This window comes from Semicossyphus pulcher, unplaced genomic scaffold, assembly GCF_022749685.1.
Source record: "Semicossyphus pulcher isolate SPU_LCO1_2020_fin unplaced genomic scaffold, fSemPul1.0.p SCAF_9, whole genome shotgun sequence".
NCBI lineage: Eukaryota > Metazoa > Chordata > Actinopteri > Labriformes > Labridae > Semicossyphus > Semicossyphus pulcher.
The window spans coordinates 21,312,849-21,340,808 of NW_027211770.1; the positions used below are offsets into that span (position 1 = coordinate 21,312,849).

The following is a 27,960-nucleotide window of genomic DNA, read 5'->3' on the forward strand; positions in this document are numbered from 1 at the left end:
AGGCACTGTCACCAATGGAGACAGGGAGAGGAAGGAACGATGATAATCCTGAAATGAAGAAGACAAAGACAACAACAGAATTTGGTTATCAAAGACAATACGTGATTCCTCTGTCTTTTTCCCGGTAAAAGCTTCCCCTGATGGAATTTTACCTGAACCTACCTGAGCGACTTTTAACCCTCCCCGGCTCTAGCCTCCAAGTAAGTGCTATTTTGCAAGTCAAACCTCGCCTGGCCCCCGTCTACTTTGCAAACTTTCATAAACAGGCAGGAGCAAACACAGAAACCCACAGAACACACCTACACATGCGTCCATGTCCGCTTGCGCACACATACACACTAAAAAAACACACACAAGACTGTATGAATATTCAAGGATCACATTAACAGCAAAACTATTTGCTCTTCAGACGATGTGACACTTGTTCAGCACACACATCCTCACCCTGAATGTACACACAAACCAGTAAGTCCTGTCATAATGTCATCAGTGTGTATGAGCGCTCAAAATTCACAACAGTGTCAGACTGCTTGTGCCCTTTTACACTCCGGCGCGCCCTCACTTAACGTTGATGGCTATTGAATTTGGTAATATTGTGATTAAACGAGGAATGTTTAGCAGCAATCACCTAATGGACAAACTCATACAGTGTGACAAATGTAATCAAGGCCCCATCTGAAGCTGGTGTTACAGTGAAAGTGTACTTCAAAGCGACACACTTCATAGTAAAGCAGCACAACAGAGCAAACTTCAACAACAACACCCCCCACCCATGCAAATATCACTGTTTTTCCTATTGTCATGATGCTATTTCCTTCATCTTACCTTGAAAAAGCGATGGATGGGGAATAAGTGCGCTGATCTTATCGCATGTGTCCCTGCAGCAATCTCTCGCCCTCTCTCTCTTCCACTATTTGAATGAGCGTCCCTGTCAAAACACATGACCAAATGGATTTGCCTCTAATTTGTTTTTAGTGAAAAGGAGAGGAAGGGAGTGAAGGAAGGAGTGACTCTTTAAAAAAGAAAGAGATTTGCTTTATTGCTTTCCACTGGGCTCTCTGCTTTATCCATTTGTGAAGCTTCAAGACGAGCAGATATGTGTTTAAAAATTAAATTAAAGTGCAGATTTATGGCCTTTATAGTAGGTAAACACCTCAGCAGCTACAGTGCGAGTGCCCTGCCTTAAACAGCTGATGTCTACACTCCCCCTGAATTTGTTCACGGTGGATTTTAGGCCTTTGTTCCAGATGGGAAACTGCTTTGATAATGAGTGTTGTAATGAATGCTTTTACCCTTTTGCCATTCTGTTCCTGCGACCCTGCCATTGTTCCATGTGATTAAATGACTGCTTGGGGTTTGCTGGATGGTGAAGTGCATTAACACAAAGAGAGAGAGAGAGAGAGAGAAGAGGGAGGGGAGGGAGAGGAGGGGGGGAGGGATGGTGGAGGGTAAGAGGCGAGGCAGGAGAGTGAGTTTTAAATCCTACTGGCTGAGATTTTAAGGGAAGCCTTTTGAATCAAATCTGCTCTCATCCGATTACTGACTGCTCTTTGCATCTGGATAAGAGATGGAGAGAAAGGGGATGGGGAGAGGGGGGAGGGAGGGAGAGAGCAGGGGGGCAGGTAGTGGGATGAGAAGGAGGGAGGGGGGGGCAAATGGAGGAGGAGGTGGAACGGGACGCAGAGAGATGTGAGGATGGGAGGCGATGAAGCGTTTTTGGTGGGACGAGGCCTCGCAGGTGAACTTGAGTCTGCCGCACGCCTGTGCTGCATCTTAAACTCTTCAAATGTGACTCTTGTTTATTCGATTGATACGACAGCAGAGTGACACCTTTTGTTTAGTAGCTACTTATACTTCCTGTTTGCTAGTTACACTTACACACTTAAACCAACATGCTGTGTTTGCTCAGAGTTGGGCAACATGACGACTGATACACCGTGCGAGGGAATACATTTGTCTACCAACAGATTTTGACACATTGATTATATTTGAAAGATTAAACGTTGATGTCCTGGAAGTGTCGTGAAGAAGTTACAAAGATAGATTAATTGTTATATTGAATATTTCTGTGATTCTTGCATATTGTACCTTTTATAAGGTTATTAAAGCCCTTTATTAGTAAAAGACAGATATACCTTCTTGTAATTTTATCCCACATTAAAGACTTTCCTGAAGTTTACTATATAAAAACATGTATTATTATAAAATTACATACAATGTAATAGAGGATTTTGTCCATCTGGGCCAAGTGTGAACTAACAAACCCTATTGTTTTCCTTTTTAAAGTGCAGTCAGTCAGGAATTTCAAAATAAAATGTCTACATTTTGCACCATGCATGACACATCCACATAAGCAACTTAACATAGTATTTTTTCATGCAGATTATGTCTGACAGTATTAAGAATCAGACAACAAAAGGAATTGTTTTTTGTCAGATTATCAATCCACATGACAAAACCAGCACTGTATGCTGATCCCATGTAAATCCCTCTGTCGTGTGTGCCATGAACAAAAGATAAAAGCGTGTGTGTGCTCTAAATGTGTGTCAGTTCTATTTTAATGGGGACCTAAACCTTAACATCAAAACATTTATAATATTGCAGGTATATGATATATGAAAACTCTGCAACTTTATAGTTTAGTAATGAACATTTTTAGGTTTGTAAGTTTAAGGAAATGTCATCATGACAGTCAGAATCTTTAAAGCTCCAGGATTTAGCTGAATTATAAAAGATGTTGCCTCGAACCCAGTTTCTGTCTGACTAATCTGATTCATCATCTGAGCAGCGTGACTTTACAACCACCACAAACGCAATATTCAACACACAACAATCCACTCACCAACTAGGAGTCTCTCTCTCTCTCAGGGTGTTTTGCAGAGCTTGAATCAGTCTTCCACCAGCGGTCTCCCTCTGCTCGTTCTCATAAGTTCAGCCCGCCTGTCACTACACTTCCTCCCGCTCATTCACTTTTGGTATCACACACAGCGGGCCAGTCCTCCGTCACTCACTCTCTCCGCTGCTCCTATGAGGAACAGATGAGGATTGGAGGGATGAAGGGAGATCAGTGATGAGGGGATAAACCCTGGGATGGACAGACAGAAGAGGGATGGGGGGGAAGTGGTGCGCGGTGGGGGTAAAAGAGACAAAATAGGGAGAGAAGACTGTAGGGGAAACCAAACAAGGTGCAGAGCGTGGATAGGGGGGTCACAAGACATGAGCCGGGATGAATCCGAATCAAAAACTAAGAGATGGAAATCATGGAGGGGAGGGGGAAGAAGATAAATAGAGGACCTGGGAACATGGCTTTTTATGGTGCTGAGGTGGTCTTAAAAAGGTCTCAGACTGGCAGGAGGGTTTGTGTTTTGTAAACCCGAGGTGAGGCTAATATTAGAAGGTTTATGGGCAGAGAGGGAGAATGGCAGAGCAGAGATCAGGGTACGGTGGTGATAACAAGAGTAAGTGCAGGATACAGGAGAGAGGTCTTTCTGGTTCAGTCTTACTTTACAAACACCTACGGGCATGGATTTATCTTCACAGTGTACTAAAGTATCTATTGGGCTAATCTGTCCTCTTTTTTTCTGATGTTTTCTCTCTTTGGACTTTTTATGCCAAAGGGTCTCCCTGTTTGGCCTAAATACCTCCCTGGTACAAAAGGGGGGTTTGTTTTGAAACAGAAGGTTCCTCATTTAACTGTTGACCCGTCACAGTGGTCACCTCACTGCTGTTACACATTGCAAAACAAAGTCAATCACCTGTAGTTAGGAGACAGCACAGCTGCCATTACTAGCATGAGTTAGCATTCTCAGGCTAATGTCTGGCCCTTTTAGTATACTGGCAGTGTTCTGGCCAAGACGTTTTGGCTCAAGTCACAGGTAAGTCTCAAGTCATTTGGTCCAAGTCTCAAGTAAGTCTCAAGTCATTTGGTCCAAGTCACAAGTAAGTCTCAAGTAATTTTTTCTTGTCAAGTCAAGTCAAGTCACAGGCTATGTCAAGTCAAGTCAAGTCACAGGTTATGTCAAGTTAAATCAAGTCACAGGCTATGTCAAGTCAAGTCAGGTCACAGGTTATGTCAAGTTAAATCAAGTCACAGGTTATGTCAAGTCAAGTCAAGTCACAGGTTATGTCAAGTCAAGTCAAGTCACAGTCAAGTCACAGGTTATGTCAAGTCAAGTCACAGGCTATGTCAAGTCAAGTCAAGTCACAGGTTATGTCATGTCAAGTCAAGTCACAGGTTATGTCAAGTCAAGTCAAGTCACAGTCAAGTCACAGGTTATGTCAAGTCAAGTCACAGGCTATGTCAAGTCAAGTCAAGTCACAGGTTATGTCAAGTCAAGTCAAGTCACAGGTTATGTCATGTCAAGTCAAGTCACAGGTTATGTCAAGTCAAGTCAAGTCACAGGTTATGTCATGTCAAGTCAAGTCACAGGTTATGTCAAGTCAAGTCACAGGCTATGTCAAGTCAAGTCAAGTCACAGGTTATGTCAAGTCAAGTCAAGTCACAGGTTATGTCATGTCAAGTCAAGTCACAGGTTATGTCAAGTCAAGTCACAGGCTATGTCAAGTCAAGTCAAGTCACAGGTTATGTCAAGTTAAATCAAGTCGCAGGTTATGTCAAGTTAAATCAAGTCACAGGTTATGTCAAGACAAGTCAAGTCACAGGTTATGTCATGTCAAGTCAAGTCACAGGTTATGTCAAGACAAGTCAGGTCACAGGTTATGTCAAGTTAAATCAAGTCGCAGGTTATGTCATGTCAAGTCAAGTCACAGGTTATGTCAAGACAAGTCAGGTCACAGGTTATGTCATGTCAAGTCAAGTCACAGGTTATGTCAAGTCAAATCAAGTCACAGGTTATGTCATGTCAAGTCAAGTCACAGGTTATGTCAAGACAAGTCAGGTCACAGGTTATGTCAAGACAAGTCAAGTCACAGGTTATGTCATGTCAAGTCAAGTCACAGGTTATGTCAAGACAAGTCAGGTCACAGGTTATGTCAAGTCAAGTCACAGGTTATGTCAAGTCAAATCAAGTCACAGGTTATGTCAAGTCAGGTCACAGGTTATGTCAAGACAAGTCAGGTCACAGGTTATGTCAAGTCAAGTCACAGGTTATGTCAAGTCAAATCAAGTCACAGGTTATGTCAAGTCAAGTCAGGTCAAGTCACAGGTTATGTCAAGTCAAGTCTTGATGATGGTCTGGTCTGAGACGGTATTGAGTAGGAATGAGTATGACTGATGAGGCTTCTCTTTGGGGAAAACACGTCATCCAGTCATGACAATCACATACCAGGGAGCTTTTTGAGTCGTCCAATCATGATTCCCAGTTTGCACCGCGTAAATACTTGATAGTAAGACGGAAACTTGACAATTTTATCATTTTATATTAAACGGCTAACTTTCAAACTTATAAACACACGCAAGTTATCCAAGTCGAGTCTCAAGTCATTTATTTTTTGTCAAATCAAGTCACAAATCATCAGAACAGCGACTCGAGTCGACTCAAGTCCAAGTCACCATGACTCAAGTCCACATCTCTGTATGCTGGCCACTTTAATCACCTACTGCAGTGTTAAGTAAGATGTAGACATTTTAGTTGCCTTTAATGGAACACAAGAGTTATTAAAAGAAGAAACCATCCTTTTCCTCCTTAAAATGTTCACTTTGATCCTTTAACAGTGAGGAGTCTGCATCTAAGTATATACTACCGTCTGTATAATGTGCATTGTGTCCAGAATACATGATAAGAGTTTGCTGTGAACGAAGCTGCTGGAGCAAGCTGTAAATATGTTCATAATGTGGATCCAGGGGTACTTAAAAGTACATACAGTTTACAATAAGACTCATACATGTTGCATATATTATTTTGTTGATATATTTGTAGTTCTTTGGTTTGTTGGAGTAAATTACGCTATGATAAGATAAGAAAACACATTTAAATGAGATTAAACAGGATCTGACTTCTCACTCGAGTCCAGGATGCTGCTGTAGCTGGTGTTGTCTTTTGACCGCCCTGTGCAAATTAAATCTTTTTGTGAAAACCTTTAAAAAAAAAAGATTAAGAAGATTTAAAAGCATCATTAAGTGTGTTTACATGTTGATTAGTACCTATTCAGGATGTGTTTACATTGAAGCTGAGGAACCTGGTTAATCTCATCCCTGTATACATGCCTGGATAAGCTGTTTCCATGCTCCAGTATCCTGGTTTCTATCGGAGAGCTCTAGGTAGCATATCCAGGCAGGTACATAATATGAGGTTTCTGATACCAGGATATAATTGTGACTCTTACAGTATGGACTCAAACACACTGCAAAAAGTTCATGCTGTGTATTAGTGCATGTGGCCTACTCCGTGGGTTTATTTTCTGCTTCAGTGTGGATAAACTGAGTCCTGTAGTTTAAAAGTGTTGACCTTTGCTCACTTAAGCACGGTGACGACAGAGACACAGCCGGCTGAACTGACCCTGGATTTGGAGAAATGGAATTCTGCAGGCTGTGAGAGGAGATGGAGCGTAAAAACTGAGAGGAAACCTAAACGAGAGAGAAAGGATTTGCTGGCAGGCAAACAGAAACGGTCCAGGATAAAGGCAGAGAGAGAAAGAGTTATATTTCTGTACTGAAGACATGAAGTATAAAGTCTTTTATCTCACCATGTGTAGCTTACATGATAACAGGAAGTTCTGGCATATTATTGTCATTGTAAGGAGACTCATTGTTTTGTAGTGTATAAGGCCTGGCAGGGGTCACCGAGCCTTTAACCTTGTTCTGAATAAACGGGGTAAAGTGGGTGTAAGTGGGAAGTGTGGAACGGGGTCGGGTGACTGGATTAAATGATAAACCATGTCAAAAACAACTCTTGTGACATGCGTGTAGAATAGATAATACATTCTGATCCTCCTGCTGAATCTTACATCAAAAGGTTATCATACAGGAATCATCAGCAGACACTGTCTGAATGGTTTAGGCCACAAATTATGGGATAATTAATGAGTAGAAGTGCAACAAAAGGGATGCGTGATCATGTCGACGACTCTCTGCACACAGCACTCAGCTGTAATGACAACAGGATGCTGTGATTTCAGTTTTATAACTACGCTTTATGCCTTACATAATTTCTGCTAATGATATAAAATATGGACCGATGACATCACACATCTATAAATTACATACTTTTCTCCCAAGTGTGTAATTGGAACGACAGGGTGCTTAGTGCGAGCATATCTATGATGCATTATATAGACATAACACCTACTTTAGAGCAGATTAATGCAGACTTTTAGGGTGCAGCGTGGTTTCACAGCGTGTGAGGGAGGGAGGGAAAAGGTTAAAACCGAGGCTCCATTAAACGGGCCTGCCGACCCAATTCTGCAGCGGCGGCAGGGGGATTATAACACAGAGGGGGGAGTGAGAGTGTTAATATGGGCCATAAACAGTACTTGACTCGGTACCTAATGCACTGCACGGAAGCAGAGCAAGGGGGGTGGAAAGGAGGCACTGGTTGTAATGGGAAGGATAAGATGGACGAGTGTCACTGTGCTCGACGTGAATGATTAAATGATCTCTCTCTGGATTAATATTCCATATTCTAAATGGGAGATTTTTTAAGCTTCATAAACAAATGCACTCATTTATGAGGGATTAACAGTAATCTCTCTATTTCTATCCCTTTTTTCCCCCCTGTGCACCTCTCTCTCTCTCTCTCTCTCTCTGTTCCCTTTTTTGCCTTGAACTCTAGTTTCTCATGTACTGTGCTAATGTAACTACTTTAATGGTTTCCTACTGCTGTGTTGCCGTCTAATCGTATACTTTATCACATGCTTCTACTCTTAAAAGACAGGAATAGACTAAGAAAAGTATTAACTCGCAATTTTTTTAATCAGCAGGCAGCCACGAAGGGTGTGAGGTGATCACTTCATAGATTACACTTCTTTTTGTCCTCAGTTTATCTCTAATGCTCTTTTATTCCCTCACTTGTTGGGTGTAAAGTACTCGTGCAGCATTCGTAAAGAGCCACATTTATTTTTTTCTTTTAATCTCTTCATTTTAAAAGGAAGTGATATCTGTCAGTAAAGCTGCTCAAACATGCGTACAGATTGACATCAGAGAGGAAATGACAGTGTTCCCTTACTTACCTTCATCATATACAGTATAAATAGCGTATATACACACACACACGTGCAAGCAGCTTTACATAAAAAGGCAGCAACATGAATGCGTGGGTACAAAATGAAAAGTCAACAGTGAAGTGTTCATGGTTGGTGGGTGTAATGGTCCTGTTATGGGATGGCGTACTGATCAACACAGACGAGAATGTAGTCCAGTTTGGTTGTTTCAGTCAGTTGTTCTCTCACAGCTCATCTCTCCCCCCCGTCACCCTGCCTCTCCCTCCTTTGCCTCTCTCCTTCGGTGCTTGGCTGCGAGCGTTCCTGCCCTCAGTCTTCTCCTCGTCCTTTTTCACCACGCTCTGTCCGTCCGCAGCCCACATGGCCTCTGCCTCCTCTCGCTCCTGAGGGACAGAAACAAAATCATAGCGACGACGGTTAAACTTTTGATTTCCAGCGGCCACTTAGACATGACAAGCAGATGACAAGCAGGGTTGTACGTGACCAGTTACATTTAGTTTCTGTTAAGAGTCATTGTAATTTCTAGCCTTTTACTTTCTGGGCAAGTATTTAGAAGCAAGTTATTTTAATTTTCTTTTTACTATGGTAGGCTTCTCTGCCAACACAAAGTGGTAATCCTGTATAAAAGTGAGACTATGTAGCTTCTAGTTACATAGTTCACAGTAGCACAGGTACAAGCCAGATGAAGTCAGCAAACTGTCTCAGTAATGTCTGTTAGTAACAATATTCATGTGAACTTTACCAACATTAGCTAGCATTAGCAAGTGATCGTACTAGAACACCTGTAGACAGACTGTGGCAGCAAAACCTCTACTGAACTACAATAGGGTGTGTTTAATGGTATAGTGGCGATTTGGCCTTGTCAACCAACCAAACTCAAAATCAAACCAGCCACTGTGGCAAGGGGAGAGTGGATCTACGCAGGTCCATGCAAAGATATGTTTTCTTTTATATTTCATGAACAATTTTTACTTCCAATCAAACAATACTTTCTCTCGCGTGTCCTTGCTTGTCCTCGTAAAAAAAACATTCACCATCCCGGTGCCCGCCCATCCTATCCTACCCGCCCAGATATACACGTCATCCAGTGCAAACTACCGATTCAAAATAAAAGCCTAAATACATACACAAATATATTAACAACACAAAAGGAATCAAATGTCTTATGTCTTCATTAACTAAAAACAATACATAATTGACTAAATGTAAAACAATCAAAATATGCAAACAATGTCAACAGGAGGAAGAATGTGTTTCATCCTTTAAAGGCTACACTGTCTCACTGTGAAGATGAGATGTAATGCATGATGCTAAACGGCAGCCAGCATCGAACTGGGGAGGCTCTTTAAACTTTTCAGACACATTTTTGGCTAAACTAATAAACAGCCACTCTTGAGAGGAGCCTCTGGCACCTCCTGTTTTTTTTTTTTTTACAAGTGGGGTCACAGCAGTAAAAATACGTATGACGCTGAATGATTCATCTTTTTCCAAGCAGGTATATGCTAAATGTAAGGAAACTAATACGGCACGATCAGGCCGAGCACTGTCATGCCTAAACTTGACAACAACCACCAGATTTGCATTGCACTCCAGCTGGCCTTGTTATACAACACCGGTGTCACGACATCAACAATTACAGGATGCAGGTCAGACCCAAAGAGGAGGTTAGCATTTTGCCTCATCATAGTACCTACCATGTCCCTGTAGAGCTTCTCCTTTGTGAACCAGAGAGCAAGGGCGCACCGCCGGCCTCTGGTCACTGCAGTAACACCGTGTGGATTCACTGGACCTGAGGAGAAGCCTACCAGTCGACCGCAGCTGGGTTTTACTCGAGCCTGGAGACACAGAGAGGGAGGGTAAAGGTCACTAGGTCCAATAAATATTCTTAAATAGGTTCAAATGAAGTGACCTTCGATAACACATGGCTCGAAGGCTTAAAAGTTACTCACTGTTACTGTCTTGGCATCCCTGTTAGTGAAGAACAACTCTCCACCATCAAAGTTGTCATTCAGGTAGAGAAGGCCACTGTGAGAGGAAGGACAGCCATTATTTTCTACATCAATGCAAAAAAATCTAAATTCTTCTGCTCAGACAAAGAAAGTTAAGTATTTGATTTGTTTATATTGATAAACATGACTTCCTCATACAACTTGTCTGCTTGGGTGCTTTGTTTTCCCCGCTTTCCCTGTCTAATTCTGTTTATTACTGTGTACCTGAGGTCTCTGTGTATGAATGCTGGTGGCTCTCTCCAGCAATGCTTGGTCTCTGGCTCGAGGAGACAGTTGTCAACATGGACAGGATGAGACAGGTCCAGCCTGCCCTCCTGGTCACCTGAGGGCATAGACAATCAAACAAACGCTACTTCTCAGAAGGACACATTTAAAGTTCCCAGTATAGGAGTCTGTAGTTGTTTTTCCTCCTGATCAGCCCGTTTGCATTTCTTACATGAAGTAGTAATTATCTCCCTCAAGAGACATTTGAATAATGATTGCATTACCTGCGACAGCACTGCGGCAGACCAGGTGCGTGAACGAGACGAAGAGTCCCGAGGGGCTCCTGAAGTAGGAGTGAAGCAGCGTTCTCGCTCTCTCGCCAAGCTCGTGTAACAACTTGGCATCTGATTGGTTTAGCAGGCCATCCTGAGCCAACTGTCAAAGACGAGAAGATTATGTAAAAAAAAAAACCTTCATTGATTCCTAACTTCAAAATTTATTTTTTTAACAGGAGATCAAAATTGCATGCAAAATATTATGACAAGTTAATGGTTAGCACAACTAGGGTTAACACTTTGTTTTACTATTAATTTGTTTGACATTTTTCTGATTAATCAATTTGTTATTTGATCAAAAATGTCAGTAAATGGTAAAAAAAAATGTAAATCTCTGTTTCCTAAAGCCCAAGATAACTTCACTGTCATTGAGAGGTTTGAAAAAAATGAAACAATTCACATTTAGGAGGCTGTAATCAGAGGATCAATGGACCAATTAACAAAATATTTGGCAATTAAATTAGTAGTTGCAGCTTGAGACATCCTCTTATTTCTGCTTCCTTCATCTCCTGTTCACCCACCTTTACAGCCCTGAGGACAGTCAGGCCCTCAAACGTCTCATGAGGCGTGTGCGGAGACCGACGTCCACGGTAACCATCTCCTGCCGATGCTGCAGACTATGGGAGATAAGATGACATTATAGATGAGAGTGGGGATCTAACTGAGAAAGCCCCCCGACTCTAAAAAGTCCAAACTTACTGCTGCTAACTGCAGAATCTTGTCACACTCTTTCTCAGTCATGACTCCATCGAGTACAACACGATTGGTCCCGTTCAGAACCTGGTCGTCCATGGTGATGGTCACGCCCACCTGAGGCACTGAACCACCTGGAGAGAGGACAAATAAGAAAAGATAAGAGAGGAAACCTTTGAATTCTTAACTGCATCAATAGAGGGATCTGATCTTACCTGCAAAAAATCCACTGTCATCCACTTCCTCCTGTTGCTCTCCCTCTTTTATTTTCTCATTTATTTTCTCTTTTTCAGCTCTGAAAGTGAAACACAAACAAAACTGAGCTGTCTTCACTTTAACTTTCGCTAAAACTATTGCCACAGAATTTGTTTCTTTCATCTTTCTCACCTCCAGACTTCTCTTAATGATTCAGGCACAACATCTTCTGGAGTCCAAAGATCCTGAGTGCAGAGCAATCATTACATTTCTGGATGAAATTTTGTGGATTGTGTGTTTTTTTGCTACAGTACTTACTGGGTCTGTGTAACTGAAGTCAAGGTTCTCCATACCAAAATACAGCAGCTTTTTCTCCTGCAAAGAGCGACTGATGTACGTGGAAATCTCCTGCGGGACAAATACAGACAAAAACATGTTGTCAGCTATAGCAGAAGACAGTGATTCCCTTCTTTTGTTTCTGGATTAAGTTATAAACATAAAAGGAACTGAGACTTTAACCACCATATTTGTGATTTAAATGAAATGGCTGTAAAGTGGTACCTGAGCAGGCTGTGTGCCCTGTGACTCTGTGTCTCCTCCTAGTGTCTCAAAGTAGAGCTGCAGGTTGTCTAAGGAGTCCTTGTCAGAGGGGTAGAACAGGAGAAGAGAGCGAAGAGTCTGCACTGCTCCGCTAATATCACCAGCTGTGGTGATACAGAGATGAAGAAAATGGACAAGTGGCACTTAAGCGTGTAAAATTTAAAGTGGAATATTACTGAGCTAAAGAAAAATAAGTGGAAAATACAAATACACTGTATCATAACACTGATGTTCAGTTGGACCACCTTACCTTTAAACTGTGCAATATGCAGATGCTCCAGCTGTGAGGGCAGGAAGTCCTCCTGAGCAGAAATCCTGCCGGGTCTTGTGGCTATCTGAGTCACGCAGGACTGCCGGCATGAAAGCAGGGAGAGAGAGAGAGCTAGAAGGAAAAGAAACATAGTGACACCTGGTGCTTTTTATTCTGCAGAAAAGTCAAGCTTCAGTCTTTTCTTTTCTTACCTGCAGCCTTTTCAAACGCACCGTCAGCACTGTCCACTCCCCTGTTCTCTGGCAGCCGCTGCGAGGCCGCCTCACACTGCACCCTGCACTCCTCCATCTGCCGCAGAGTTTCATTTACACATACTTTCCATTTCTCTGCTGCCTGCACCCAGTCAGAGGAGGCCTCATACTGGATTGCAGAATCATACAGGACCTGCGTGTGTAAACAGAGAAAAAGAAGACATTTTAAGAAGAAGATGCGGCTAGACTGGCTTTTACTAAACGAAACAGAAGTGTGGGTTTAGACAACTTATCTTGAAAGAGCACATGCCAGTACATAGGCCTATTTAAAACAGACCATCTCATGTTATGACTTGTATCTAAATAGATTAAAATAAGTGGCTCAGACAGAGGCCGTTAATGAGTTAAATCAAGCTTTGATCATGTGTTGGGTTAAGAGAAAGTGAAGGTGAGCGAGAGGAATTCAGTCCCTCAGGCAGTTGCTGTCTTTCCACACACATGTCCAAAATATTTCTCCTCTGCCCTCACATGAAGTTGTGAATAAATAATATTGGGCCTTAAGCGGAGGAGCTCCTGTTTACCCAAATAAATGGCTACAATTGTGTAAAACATAGTGAACATTTAGTATTAGTGATATATATGAACAAGCCCACTAGATCAGGTTCTGGAGATTAAATAACAAGACTTCTAGGTATGGAAATTTAAAGGTTGCAGTTACCTCCTGCAGCAACGACTGTAAAAATACCATCTCTAACTACATCTCCCTCTCCTCACCCATTGTTTCTCATTCTCAAACTCTCTGTCCTGGAAGGCCTCCTCAGTCACTCCGTCCATCCGTCTGTACTTCTCGATGTTGTTCCTCATCTCCAGGTGACTGGGGTTGGCCACAAAGTAGGTATGAGCTGCCGATGCCGCCTTCTGCAACTTTTCCAGCTGACGTGTAAAGAGAGGGAAATTTGTTATAGACAGTCAGAGGCGTTCGCCCCTAAATTCTTTGAAATAAGATGATATGTAAGACTATCAGCAGAGATGAGAAATCATTAATGTCTCTTAGATTTTAATGGATGCCCGAAGAATAGCTTACCTTGTAATATGTGACCTGCAGAAAGTTGTAAGGGTTACGGCTGCTGAATTCATACTCAATGTCGGTAGAAACAGGGAGCTGTCCTGCAGGTGATACTGAGCGTCCGATACAGAACCTCAAACATTCAGCTCTCTGCTGCAACCAATCCAAGGCCCAGAGGTCCCACAGACTCCCCTTTTCAGAGTCTAACACCAAAAACATCATGAATAACTTTTAAGGAGTGAAATATATTATAAGCATAATGTCTAAATAATAGATATTCCTTGTGCATCATAAACATATGGAGTATATACTGAGCCTTTAATGTCTGACATCTACTGTACAAGCTGTACATAGACAATAAGAGTTTATAGATACAGTAAAAATGTATAAAGTTAACATCCTTAACTCATATTTGGGATTTTCTACTACTGTTTGTTAGGTCATTCTCATATTTCAGCCCAACACTCAGAAGCTGAGATTTAAGGAAGCTGCCAGTGACTTCATAGTAATCAAGTTTCCAACCAGCAATTATATCTGATCCAAAGCAGAGTGAGTTTGGCTGACTGTCCCAATGCTAGTAACAGATGTACAGATATTTCATGTGTCTGTATACAAATTGGGGTTTAAACTTCTAAATAGACCCCTTTAATTGCACACAATGTAGTTTTTGCCCTTTTCTTTGCTTTGGAAACACAAAGCAAGATTACTTCACCTCTGTCACCTCAATTTGAAAAGGAAAATATCACACATTGGTAGAACTGATGTGCTGACAAGTGATGCACACAATAATGCATCAATGTAAGGGTACATTAGTAAACATGACTTCATTTAAAGGGGTCACAATGGAAACATGTTAGGAACCACATGCATTGGCTATAGTGGGGTATAAGGAATAACATGCATGAGTGTATGTGAACTGTTTGATCTTTGAAAAGTGAATTTAATTCATTTATTGTTCATATATATAAGGAATTACTGAACAAGGCCAAATGAGACACGTGACACACTTAAGTCAATGTAACACCACCCACTATTTTCCAGAATTCAAACTGTACTTGATCAATCATAACTTACCCAGTTTATTGAGAGCCTCTTTCCCAGCTGACACACAGTCTTCATGACACTGCCTGCGGACTCTTAACAGTGATTCCTTGGTGAGGAGGGATTTCTCCAGCAGCTCCGCAGCCTTCACCCACTCCTCATCAAAATATGAACGTATTCCACTGTAATACAAAAAATCATACGGCTGCAGAAGTGACAAGACGTTAGAACCACCGCTACCTGAGACTGCAAGGGTAAAATTAGGTAATGTTACAAAAAGGAAATTAAACGCCACGTATACAGTGAAATGGCTGGGGAGCAGCGCCATGGTCCGAGAAACAAACTCAGCGGAGGAGACGGAGTTGGGAGAAGAGGAGGGACTATGGAAATATTTGGGGAACGAAAAAGAGTTTCCTCCCTTTTGAGGTAGGGGCTTTCATTTCCTATGATATATTGCTCCTCGTAAACGACAGGTAATTACGTTTATTTTAAACAATGTGACTTGAACTAGTTGACTTTTGAAGCTAATTAATGTAAGAGTATGTTGTACGGATTGTTTTTCAGTCAGTCAAGTTGCAATACATTTACACGGCCACGAGAGGAAGCCGTTGGTTGACTTCAACGGTCTTTACCGTAAGTACCAAATAAAACAGGTTCTACTGAAATCGATCATTATCCATTGCGTTGTGAACATGCAAATGCCAATATATCAGTAAATTGATTCCCCACATGAGGACATTCTTTAAACTCTAATTTATCTCGGGTAGATGCGATACTAATGTAAATTTACTGCATGACAAAATTAGGGAAGGTGCCGATATCCTGGAGATTACGGTAACGAGCCGCAGCCCCTCGGCGTGCGGGCGACTGAGTTCGTTCGGCCTTCCCTCAACACAAGGCAGCATCTCATGATTCATTCAGCCAAACACAGACAGCAGAAGACGGGCTAGACAACAGACACTCTTCCGAGCCGGGGAATTAAGAGGCTGGGGGTCCAAACTCAGCTGAGCAAGTGTCCCACTGAAAGGCGGAACTAGCTAACTTGTCATGGCAGATGTTGGTGAGGTTTTGATGTCGGTTTTGTCCACAATTCGGGTTCCGAAGCCCGGGGACCGAGTCCACAAAGACGAATGCGCCTTGTCATTTTCCTCGCCGGTGAGCCATCTTTTTATTACAAATCAAAACGTCAACCAACAAACAGTGTTGTTTCTTTTCTTATTCCCTTACAGTCTCTGCTGTTGTCTAATGAAACGTTTCGCCAGGTTGCTCTACTTTAACACACCGGCTTCCTAAATGTTTTAACTAACCAGCAAGCTAGCTTCAAGCTAGGCTAATAATGCACTGTAATGGAAACTTAGCTGCTCTAGCCTGTTAGCTAGCTATGTTGGGTATGCTGTCAAACTAACAAGGAAGCTAACTTATTCGTTTTCTGGTCAAACTGTGGCAGAGCTGTTTATGTTTTTTACACAACTTAGCCCACAATACATCTTCTATGATGCTGAAGTTCATTGTTTTTATATTATCTACATTAAACAACATTGAGCTGAATAGCAACTGTTAGCAGGAAGACTGGAGTGCTAGTTGGCTAGAACATAACAGATGATGTGACATGGTTTAGACATCACATTGCCTCTACCTCAAACTTCCCAATGGCGTGTGAAGATGGAAAGAGAGAAAAGGATTTGTTGTAATATTTAATATTGCCTTTGCTTCATCACAGGAGAGCGAAGGAGGCCTGTATGTGTGCATGAACAGTTTCCTGGGATTTGGGAGTCAGTATGTGGACAGGCATCATGCTCGGAGTGGCCAGAGGGCTTACTTTCACATCACCCGGACTCGTAAGGCCAAGGTGGACACTTAATTCTTAATAGTTCTTTTCACATCTAAATTCTGTTTGACACTATTAGCCCCCTCTCTGAACATGTCATTTGAACTAATCTCAACCCCTATTGATATCCTATGTTTTTCTCTATAAAGGAAGATGACAATAACTCTGGATCTGGACACCCCCCCAAGAAGAAGCCCACCAGATTGGCTATTGGTGAGTGCATGAGGAAGTATTAATTTAAAAACAGACCATGGTGTCCTTTTTTTTTCAGCTGACCTGTGTCTACCCCCCCCCTCTTGTTTTTGGTTCATCCAGGGATTGAAGGAGGTTTTGATGTGGAGCAGGATCAGTATGAGGAGGACGTCAAGGTTGTCATTTTACCTGACAGACAGGAAGTGACATCAGATGACCTCGCTGACATGCCTGATGTTGTGAAAGAGCGGGTGAGATATCTAAATGTGTTTTGTTTTTTTATTTAAGAGAAACGTTTTCATGCTTTTTATAATTCACATATAATTCTCAACTACGTTAGACGCCAGTACAGTTTTACAGTACCAAATTTCACAATGTCATAATATAAAAAACAGCTTTAGAAATGTATTGATTACTCTCATTAGTACATACATAGCAAAATAAAGACTCAACAAATATGCTTGCTGCAAACATGGGAAATCTTTGCAGATCATTTACACGTTAATCCTCATAAAATGTATTGTATATATATATGTATAATATATTTTCCTTGGATATTAGAGCAAATGCAAATAGGGATTCTCACAGATTTATGGATCATAGATTTTGTTACCTTCAGTAATTAAGCCATTGAGAAGTTTTGTCATGAGCTGTTAATCAGGTCTAATTTGTTGCTGTTAATTAATTTGCTGTCCATCAAGGTGTCCCTGTCAATGGCGGGTATCATGTCAGCCGACTCAGTGTCTCATACCTTACAAGTTCAACAGTGGGATGGAGAAGTGAGACAGGAGTCAAGGCATGCAGCTGATCTTAAACAGCTTGACAACGGAGTCAAGATCCCTCCAAGGTGAGACATATGCGGATACCTGTCCCTTTCATTAAATCATTTGCAACACTGCAAGTATAATAACTGTTTCTACATAAAACAAAAGTTGCAGAGGTGCACAAATCTAATGTCCATGGCAAATTAACTCAGTTGTGTGTCCACTCATAAAAGATATATCAACAGCTGTTCATATTTTGTGTTTCTTGTCTTTTTTTCATCCTAGTGGCTGGCGATGTGACGTGTGTGACCTCCAAGAGAACATTTGGATGAACCTGACAGACGGCAAAGTCCTGTGTGGTCGCAGATACTTTGATGGCTCTGGGGGGAACAACCACGCCCTTCTCCACTTCCAGGAGACAGGATATCCACTTGCTGTCAAACTCGGGACCATCACTCCTGATGGCGCAGGTAAGCAGGTGGCACAAAGAGTTTGCTACGTTAAAATTGCTATTGTCTGAATTGAAATTGTATCTTTCATGGCAGGGTAGAAGGAGAACTTTCCATACAGGCAATCAAAGAGCATATTTTTTAAAAACCGTCTTAAAGCAGTGACGTCACATTTCTATCATGGGCAGATGGTAACATTGGCTAAGAGCCAGAATGAGCCTGCTACATAACATAAGAGCCACGGACTCTGTTCAACATCCGTCATTAGCTTGTATGCTAAAGTCTCCTTTTCATCAAACATACAAATATAAGCACATGTGTTGTCCTGCGCCTTAGTTTGTTGAATGAGCCACCAATCAAATATAAGGAAAAAACAAACTGCTACCACCAGTTAGAAGGCTGCATCAGCTAATAAGCTCGTCAGTTGCATCACATTAACTGCGTCTAAAATTACCTGCAAATATCACCTCGCTTCATTAAGATGCTGGTCCAGTCCTTTCTCTTCAGCCCATGTCTTGTTAGCCACAGCGCAAAGTTGTTGATTTTGTCTCTCAATCCCCTGCTGCCTGTTGTCAATCAAACACTCAAACGCTGCTCCAATCGGCCAAGACAGAAGTAGCATTTCTGATATTTCCCTATAGACCTTTTTTCCAGCTTTCATAAAAAAACAAACATGTTTTTATTTTTGTTAACTTACTACTAATATAAAAGACTTGGATTGGACTCAGAGGGCATAATATGTGCACTATGAAGGATCTTAGATATTAAAAATAGTTGGTCAATATACTGCATGTGCATTTGTCAGAAGCTCATTGCCTCATTGCCCTTAACTGCTCTCACTGTGTTGTTTGTCTAGATGTCTATTCCTACGACGAGGATGACATGGTACTGGATTCCAAGTTACCAGAGCACCTAGCTCACTTTGGAATCAACATGATGACCATGGAGAAGGCAAGTTCTGCTTTAAATTGTTTTTAGTCGAAACACAATGTGTATCATTTTTCTCTCATTGAAAATGTTTAATATCAAACCTGCCCATTTTCCTTACTGATTTACGATGTTCCTCTAAAGATCATATCCGTGTAGACAGAGATATTTCTCAACCCTCTGCTTTATGATTGAAGTGTTATAAATCTAGTCAGACATATTGGATTTTTGTTCCTATTGGCAGACATCCAGACGGTTATGGAGGCCTCTGCCTCAGAGAGCGGTCATTGATTACATGATATTTCAAAGGAGTCTAAAATTCAGCTGCAGTGTTAGAACCAGTGATTCTTAAAAACTAATACAACAGGAAATGTATTTTGTTAGCCGGATTTCCCTCTTGTTATGTTTTTTTGTATTTACCAGGACACTTTTAATCCTTGTTTAAATCAATATTAATGCAGTATTTTCTTTAAAGATTGTTATAGTATTATTACTGAGTATAAAAATGCAGATATATCTCTGTAAGTGAGCTATATATACAGGATATCATTATATATACCTACTTTCAACAGTTTGTGATTTTATCTTCAACACCTGTTTCTCCTCTGCTTCCCTGCTGCCATTAATTTCTTTGCCACCTGCGTCTTCTCTAATGCTGAGTGCAGACTAAACAGTTGTCAAAGTCTCAGATCACTGTACCTCTCGCTGCGTACAGTAATGTTGTTTCTTGCATTGCTAATGTACTGCTGCACTCACATAATGATGTTGCACAGACAGGGGGCGAAGGAAATGTGCTAGAGTGGAGCAGAAGACTAAGTGAAACACTTAGAGCTGTGATGATATGTTTTCTAGTCTTGTCTGTGTCTGCTTGCCGTCATTACTATGTCCTTTAGGCAAATTATTTCTTATCGTTCTCAAAACTTGCCTCCATTTATGAAGTCTAGCCCAATAGAATCTAATTTTCTTACTCTTATCCCCTTCACCTCCCTGCTCTCAGACTGAGCGAACGATGACAGAACTAGAGATTGCTGTGAACCAGCGTGTGGGGGAGTGGGAGGTGATCCAGGAGTCGGGGACCACCCTCCGGCCCATGTTTGGCTCTGGCCTGACTGGCATGAAGAACCTTGGCAACAGCTGCTACCTCAACTCTGTCATGCAAGTGCTCTTCACCGTTCCGGACTTCCAGAGCAAGTCAGTGGCCTTTTTTTACTCATAGCTCTCATCCTCCTGCTCCTCCCTGTTGCAATGTTGATTGTGTTGCTTCCTGTGATAAAAGACAGTGTTTAATTCTTCATTAGCTGGTTAGCTATCAAGGTGATTATAAAAAAGTAGAGGGGAAAGTGACGCTTTTCATATTGTCCAACATTTACCAAAAGTTTCTTGATTAAAAATTGTTGTTGTTTGATATAATTGTCTTATGCTTTTCAGGTACGTGTCTAACATCGACAAGATCATTGATGACGCTCCAAGCGACCCCACCCAGGATTTCAAAACCCAAGTGTAAGTGCCCTCTCATAATCTCTGTTTATATTCTATGACCCTATTGTATTACTGTTAGATGCCAGGAAACATACCTGACTTATACGGCAAGAAAGCAAGATTGGTGTTAAAATACTTGAAATTCTACACACAAGCATTCAAAAAGCAGTCATCATGCATGAGTCACAAGAGATGAAAGACACATAAATACACAGAAGCATTCTAAGCTTTCAGCCATAAAGCAGAGTACGGACTGCTCTCAAGGTAGCTCCATGTTTGATTGTGATTTCTATATTTAATGTGTGTTCTCTTCCCGGATCGAAGAGCTCTAGTGTTATAAAACCGGGGAAAACAAAAGGGAAACCTTAGTCTGGTGTCTTCTACAATGCTCATTTGTAAGTCCTATGCAGTAACAGGACACTCTTTGTTCTACACCATGATCTTATGTTTCCACTTTAGATTTTATGTGCATGTGGCCTTATTCTTAACTGTTTCTGCATTTGTTGCTGTACAAAAACCTTTTTCATTCCCACTATAGATAGGAAATCCTTCTCTGTCATGTTATTTGAAAGCCAAAAATATATCGGGGACTCTTTCCAAATCCTCCTCCTGTGTGACACTCTGGTTTATTGTTGGATGGGCAGTGATGTCAGCTTTGTTTATTTATCTCAGAGCCAAGCTTGGCTATGGTCTGTTGTCAGGAGAGTATTCCAAACCAGCGCCAGACCCTGGAGATGAGAATGGAGCATCTGAACCCAGGGTAAGAAGAAACCATCAGTTACAGCAGACTTACAAGTCTTAGGTTTAACAGATCAAATCAGACAATCCATGCTCGTGCTTTGTTTGCAGGGAGACCAAGTCGGCATAGCACCAAGAATGTTCAAAGCACTTGTTGGGCGGGGCCACCCAGAGTTCTCAACCAATCGACAACAGGATGCTCAGGAGTTTTTATTGCACTTCATAAACATGGTGGAGGTAATGTTACACGCTCACTCTGCTCTTGTTTTCTGGTCCCCACCTTTTCTCTTTCTATAAATATTCCTTTTCATCCACAGAGGAACTGTCGCTCTGGGACAAACCCATCTGAAGCCTTCAGGTTCCTGGTAGAGGAGAGGATCGTGTGTCAGCAATCACAGAAAGCCAAGTACACACAGCGGGTGGATTACATCGTCCAGCTGCCTGTGCCGATGGACCAGGCGACCAACACAGGTGAAGGGCTGATGGGATACAATGTCACATTCAATCTCGTGCCAGACATGATCCTTTGATTTTCAACCTGTAGACATAAATGCATTTCCTTTCATCCTTTTTTTTATTCCCTTTCAGTAATAATACTTATAGAACAGTTTTTTGGTTTTATGTTGCAAATATGTTAACAAGTTTTTGTTTCTCAATTTTGTGCTAATTTCACCAACAGAGGAGCTCCAGGAGGCAGAGCGTCGGCGTGAGGAGGGGGACTCATCAACCCCTACAGTGCGTGCACAAATCCCCTTCACAGCTTGCATGGCGGCCCTCAGTGAACCAGAGATCCTCACAGACTTCTGGAGCTCAGCTGTGCAGGCGAAGACTACTGCTACCAAGTAAGAAGAGACGCAAATACTGAAAACTTTTTATTGAAACAAGTCTGTGTTTATTAATATCAGCTTCTGTCTCATTTGTCAGAACGACCCGCTTTGCCTCTTTCCCCGACCACCTGGTCATCCAGATCAAGAAGTTCACCTTTGGCCTCGACTGGGTGCCCAAGAAACTGGGTGAGCAAAGATATTATTATATGTTTGTGATGAATCGTAAATATCTTTTTTGCTGTACACAAAAGTTTGTTTTCCTGTGAGACTGTAGGCCATAGAATAGTCAAGCATTTTGTATTAAAACTGCTGATACAGCAATTCATTATGTAGAAGCTCACTGTCAATTATGCAGTTTTTTCATTCCTTTGCTGCAAGCAAAGTTTCTGTTACTGCAGGTAATCAAAGCAACAGTACTGACGTCTAACGCTACTGTTAAACCTCTAATAGTCAAATTAAAATGAGCATCTTTCACGCAAAATAATTTGGTAAGTGGCACGGGTATTCTTCCAATTTACACGTACACACTTAAAGTTGAATGTCGAGACAGTAATTCACAAACTCTGCTGCAATTTCTTCCTGTTATCATTTTCTAATGGGCAGGATGAATCACATTTATTTCCAGTGGCACATGAAAGTTAAAAGCAGAGGTTCAGGAAACCATTTATGGCGACAATCTGCTTTTCCTCCACTTTTTTTATTGGAATACTTTTTGGTATTTTGTGGGAGAGGAGAACATTTCCACATTTCCAGGGAGAATCAAATCATTGTTTGTCTCCAGACTGTTGCTTTTGCATTTGCTACAAACCCAAGTTGGTTCTGTTTAGAAGAGAGTAATGAAGTAAACCTAATGACAACCCAACCAGCACAAATCCCATCTATGGGGCTTTCATGGAGTTAAAGGTAGAAGTATATTAAGTCATTTACTAAAACTGTACAGTAGAATCACTACCTGTCTAACGTTAACCCAGCAGCATCATACAAAAGTGCAATGGACAAAATCTTTACAAAATGACTCGCAAAGCACACACATTCTGGGCGTAATCAGACAGCGAGAAGTGGCCAAGAGTCTGAGAAGTGCTGCTCCAGATGGACTGTAATTGGCTGCAGGATTCACCAGCCAGCAACATTGGGGAGGCCCTCGCAGCCTGAGGACTAACACTGCTCATATTAACACATTTAATAGTTAACAGCTCGTCAGAGGACATTTGTGTAGCGTTTAACTTACATTTTCTCTCATGGAGCTGCTGGTAGACTTCTGATGTTTTAAGCAATGGTGCCACTATTTTTTCAAGGTCCAACTCGCAATAGAAGTTATGCTGTCACATCTTCAGTTACTGAGGTTCATGTGTATGTCATTTTCGATAGTGTATTCTCATATGTCATCATATTGAAAACAGAAATAGTTAAGTAAAGAGGAAAGGGGAAATAACATTTCTCTACAAACATGTAAACATTTGCAGCTTGTATCATCTATGTCCACATTTTTACTGTCAACAAAAGAAGTCGTAATAAACAAACACTTGCACTATGGTTGCTGGTGGGTGACTCCTAATGAAAAGCGGTTTTAAACGCTGTGTAATTTCCTCTTTTCAGACGTGAGCATCGACGTTCCCGACACTCTGGACCTGAGCGCGCTGCGTGCAACCGGCCAGCAGCCGGGGGAGGAGCTTCTACCAGAGGTGGCCCCGCCCCCACTCATGACCCCAGATGTGGAGGTTAAAGGTATCCTGGGTTCCCATGGCAACGATGAGGACGACTCACTCTACTCCCCACTGCTGTGTTAGTCTGTCTGTCTTTCTGCTCTTTTCCTTCTTCCCCTGAGACGCTCTTATTTGCCCAAACTTTTTTCCTCCTTTTCTTTCTTTCTGCCTTTTCTGTTTTCCCGCGTCCTTCCGTTGCCAGTTTATTTTTACTTGTGCATCACGTGAAGTGATTTGGATTATATGTGACTTGGGACATATGCGTTAACGTTGCTATATATTTTATTTTCTTTATTTTGCCCTTTTATTATTTTATTTAAACTTTTCTTAATATTAAAGAAACGAAAGTGAAATGCAAATTCCACAAAGTAATTCCACTTTCTCCTCTCTCTCAGCTCCAGTCCTCGATGACTCCACGGTGTCCCAGTTATGTGAGATGGGATTCCCACTAGAGGCCTGCAGGAAAGCGGTGTACTACACTGGGAACACTGGAATCGATGCTGCCATGAATTGGATCATGAGCCATATGGATGACCCAGGTGTGCAGAACTGTGGGAATTTACCAGAATACGAAACCATTCATCAGTCTAACAGCTTTACTCACTCTTCATCTTCTCCTCTCTTTCTGATTGGCTGCAGACTTCTCTGCCCCCCTGGTGTTGCCGGGCTGCAGCTCTGGCGCTGGGACCACGCCCACGGAGAGCCTCTCTGAGGAGCACCTTGCGACCATCGTCTCCATGGGCTTCAGTCGAGACCAGGCAACCAAAGCACTTCGAGCAACGGTGAGAATCAATTTCGGTCCTGTAAGACATGGGAATATGACTAATTTCACTTGCCACTTGTCCTCAAGTAGATCTGTGCCAACACAGGCACAGCTGCTCCTTTTTTATTCAGACACTAATGTTGCCAAGTTTTTGAGATTCTTGGAGACCAGCTAGCGCCTTAGTGCCTTAAAGAAAATGAGAAGTTTTATTCAGTCAAGCTGTCTCAGAAGCTCGGGCAAGAGATGTTTTAGAATTAATTTACTGTATCAGCAGGATTTTTGTGGTTATTAATTCAGCATTCACATAAGCTACCACAGTTTTACCTACATGTCCAAGAGTACGTGTATGTGTCACAGGTGAAAGAACTGCTGATGAATGAAAGCAGATGTAAGATCTAGGTTGTTTTTTTTTTGCGACTTGTTGCCGGGTCACTTGACATGTCGGGGACTGCAGATGGAAATTAGCCAGTCAGCTAAATCTGGTGCAATGCATCTCCTTTCTTAACTGAGATGAATGTATGTTGTACATGGTCCCTGACAAACTAAACAATAAACTAAACTAAACTAGTTAGGCAAAGAGCTGCAGGTGAACCCTCAAACTTCCACCTCAGATGATCAAGGTAGGCAAAGCTTTTATCTACGCTGTTGTTTCATTATTAGCTACAGCATCAGTCTCATGTTGAGGCAGAGAAAACACTTCTTTTATGTGCAGAAACAGACCCTGGTGACGACTGCTGTTGGCAGTTATATTGTTGTGACATTATCAAACACGTCTCTTTATAGAAGTGAACTTTAAAGTGTTTTAAATTATTTATCAGAAGTTCATAAACTAATTAAAAATAAACACAGCTGTCACTAATGCTTTGTCAAAAATGATTGCCATCCTTCTAATGATTTTTCAATGCTCCTATAATCTGATAGCCTGCATCTGAAGAATGGCACCAGCTGTCTGGCCTTAGAGCTTAATAATATATTGTACTGAGAAACAAAAGTAGTCTTGAATTTGGAAAAAAGCTCCATTTGTTGATATTGTCTGATAAAGTCTGGTGTTTTTTTCGCAGAGTAATGTCCTGGACCGGGCAGTGGACTGGATCTTCTCCCACCTGGATGACCTGGAGTCAATGGATGTGTCTGAAGGCGGTCGCTCAGCCGCAGAGAGCGAGGGTGGCAGGGATCCTCCGCCGGGGCCCCGCGTCAGAGACGGACCAGGCAGTAAGTCTGGAGGAGGCATTCAAAATGATTACTCCCTCTGAGTTTGTCCCCACACATGACATGCAGGGATGTGATTAGAAAAATGAAATGCAATTCACCCCTTACAAAAGCCACTGTCAGTCAACGCTCATGTTCTCTGTAATCAACAGAAGCTATAATATTTGAAATTGGCGCCATAGCTGTGGAGAAAGTTGTATGAACAGGTCATGGTTTCACCCATTCTACATTCCTACAACACCCAGGGTGCATTGCGCCCCTCCCTCTGAAAGGAATGGCCCAGCGAGAGACGCTGGTGTACTACCGTTTTACCGTTTTCATCCGCGAGATATCACGTTTTACGTAGTCTGGCAGAGGTTTTCCAGGGCCCATTGGAGAAGCGGATAGCGTCCTCCAAAAGCACATAGCGAATTTTTTCTACCATAATGGTATTAGCTCCCCGTAATAGCATGATAGGACTGAGGTTGAAAATCAGCAAACTGGCCCTTTAATATCCTTTTTTTTTAGTCTAATGTGCTTTGAGCCACCCTAATATGATTCATATTGAATGATTTACATATATGTTTTAGTTCTAAACTAACTTGTGGTTTCTCCTTTATTCAGAGTATGAGCTGTTTGCGTTCATCAGTCACATGGGGACGAGCACAATGTGCGGCCACTACGTCTGCCACATCAAGAAGGATCAGCAGTGAGTGTCTCTTTTTGCACTTTTAGCTTCAACGTATCTTATTGAGTCAGAAATAACTATTTATGTATATCTCTGCAGTTTCATACAGATGATACAGAAAAATCATATGCTTTAAGTTCTCTAATCAGTAGTTAATTTATTCATGACATGTCATCAAAAACCTTATTTTAATGTGGTGAGGTAGCTGGTTGCATGGAGCCTCAGCAGGGGGCACCATACACCAGGTCTGCTCTGAACAATGATTGTTGCTGGAGTGAACACAGTGAAAAGTTTTAACCTGTTTAGACATAAGTTTTGAAATAGTTTTAGACCCTCTTAGGAAGAAAATGTCTGATTTATTTCATATTTTAAAATATAAATTTGTACCATTTTGGAACTTGCATCACCTCAGATTGCTCAAATGTGACCATTATAGTTTCCAACATTTGGGAAAACTAGGTGTCATTTTTCACAAGTGGATAAACTATTCTAAATAAGATCTGGTGATTAAGAAAAGCTGTTGTCTGTTATCAAGCAGCTCTCTGTGAACTGATCGATCTCTCTGTTTCACAGGTGGGTCATCTTCAACGATCAGAAGGTCTGCGCTTCTGAGAAACCTCCCAAAGACCTGGGATACCTCTACTTCTACCGGAGAGTGGCTGAATGAGACACGGGAGCGTCACACTCGGGGTGATGGAGGAGAAATGTGGACGCTCACACAAACACACATGACAGCATTCATAGTCGCACTCCACCAAGCTCTTACAAACGCTCTGGCACGCTTCACGACAGACGAAAGTGTAAATAAGTCTTTCAAATTGCACATACAGCATACACAGTTAAATAAATGGGTGCAGATGTACAGATACGGTGTTTGGGTGGCGGGAGATCTTTCTTTTGATCGAATGATTACCAACCATAGGGCCTGTTCATAGGAGCTGATAACTCAGTTTACCTGCTCCAGAGAACAGGCCTCAAACATTAGAGGGTTTCTTAGTCCTCTCACTCCTTATTAAAACGTTGCTTAACTACCACTGTTAATCCATTTCCTGACTATTGATTTCCACTGCCAGTAGTCACTGCCTCTCCCCATCAAAATCTCGCTTCCTGCCCCCTCTTCTTTTATCGGATGGTTGCACTTGGGTGTCACCTGTTTACCTCGGCAAAACACCTCCTCCTCTACCCGTTTCTGTGAGGAAGTATAACAGTTCAACATCCCCGGTGAGAGGAAATGTCAGTAAATCAAACAAATAAATAAAAAACAGCTCAATGTGTGTTTCAAAAAGGAAATAAAAAAAGAGTAAAAACACCAAATCCACTTGTTTCTTCTTAAAGGTTTGGTGAGGGTGATATCTGGGTGATCTTTTGTTTCAATTTGTTTTTATTTTGCAAACAAATCCTTTGTTACTTCTGCTGTGACGAATAAAGAATTGTCTTTCTGTCATTCTGCCTGTCGTCAGTTTTCAGCTCACTATCACTACTTTCTTTTTGTCTTTTGATTTCCACATCATGATGAATAATAAGTGCCTAGTCTGCACAATCCTGCAAATTAGTGGTTTATTATGACAGAAAATAGTCGTGACTCTTTGCCACTTCTCTAAGGTTCTCGTAAGAACTGCGCTGTGTACAGAATCCCAGGCCTACACTGCAAGAGTGCAGGCGTGACGTGCAAACCCACAAAGAGCTTGGGT

At 41.7% G+C, this 27,960-nt stretch overlaps 2 protein-coding genes across 3 annotated transcripts; one reads left to right on the top strand and one right to left on the bottom strand.

Moving 5' to 3' along the window:
* Positions 1 to 7,673: 7,673 nt before the first annotated feature.
* On the bottom strand, positions 7,674 to 15,054 carry p3h3 (prolyl 3-hydroxylase 3). The gene is made up of 16 exons (XM_069656471.1): positions 14,757 to 15,054; positions 13,701 to 13,885; positions 13,391 to 13,549; positions 12,617 to 12,809; positions 12,405 to 12,536; positions 12,116 to 12,258; positions 11,873 to 11,962; positions 11,747 to 11,799; positions 11,575 to 11,654; positions 11,366 to 11,493; positions 11,188 to 11,283; positions 10,616 to 10,766; positions 10,332 to 10,449; positions 10,068 to 10,143; positions 9,813 to 9,953; positions 7,674 to 8,501 (listed from the first exon to the last, which is right to left on the bottom strand). Exons 1-16 carry the CDS (start codon positions 15,049 to 15,051, stop codon positions 8,343 to 8,345), a joined length of 2,199 nt encoding a protein of 732 aa, XP_069512572.1. The 5' UTR covers positions 15,052 to 15,054; the 3' UTR covers positions 7,674 to 8,342.
* Positions 15,055 to 15,604: 550 nt separating this feature from the next.
* On the top strand, positions 15,605 to 27,713 carry usp5 (ubiquitin specific peptidase 5 (isopeptidase T)). 2 transcript variants are annotated; one of them, XM_069655751.1, is made up of 20 exons: positions 15,605 to 15,878; positions 16,444 to 16,572; positions 16,701 to 16,764; positions 16,867 to 16,994; positions 17,445 to 17,590; positions 17,793 to 17,977; positions 18,813 to 18,907; positions 19,881 to 20,074; positions 20,312 to 20,383; positions 21,035 to 21,122; positions 21,212 to 21,337; positions 21,418 to 21,571; positions 21,780 to 21,942; positions 22,025 to 22,113; positions 23,524 to 23,709; positions 24,026 to 24,169; positions 24,270 to 24,412; positions 25,455 to 25,605; positions 26,206 to 26,290; positions 26,843 to 27,713. In XM_069655751.1, the coding sequence occupies exons 1-20, from the start codon at positions 15,771 to 15,773 to the stop codon at positions 26,934 to 26,936; spliced, it is 2,544 nt and encodes an 847-aa protein (XP_069511852.1). In that variant the 5' UTR covers positions 15,605 to 15,770; the 3' UTR covers positions 26,937 to 27,713. The 2 variants fall into 2 exon arrangements, with proteins under 2 accessions (XP_069511852.1, XP_069511853.1); XM_069655752.1 differs by having other exon boundaries at positions 23,524 to 23,652.
* Positions 27,714 to 27,960: the final 247 nt, after the last annotated feature.

Coding starts and splice junctions, on each gene's coding strand:
- p3h3 (XM_069656471.1), bottom strand. CDS start 15,051: ATGGCGCTGCTCCCCAGCCATTTCACTGTATACGTGGCGTTTAATTTC. Junction 12,259..12,404: donor GCATATTGCACAGTTTAAAG/GTAAGGTGGTCC, acceptor GTATCACCACAG/CTGGTGATATTAGCGGAGCA. Junction 11,494..11,574: donor TGACAGTGGATTTTTTGCAG/GTAAGATCAGAT, acceptor TCCTCTCTCCAG/GTGGTTCAGTGCCTCAGGTG.
- usp5 (XM_069655751.1), top strand. CDS start 15,771: ATGGCAGATGTTGGTGAGGTTTTGATGTCGGTTTTGTCCACAATTCGG. Junction 20,384..21,034: donor CAGGATTTCAAAACCCAAGT/GTAAGTGCCCTC, acceptor TATTTATCTCAG/AGCCAAGCTTGGCTATGGTC. Junction 21,338..21,417: donor ACTTCATAAACATGGTGGAG/GTAATGTTACAC, acceptor TTTCATCCACAG/AGGAACTGTCGCTCTGGGAC.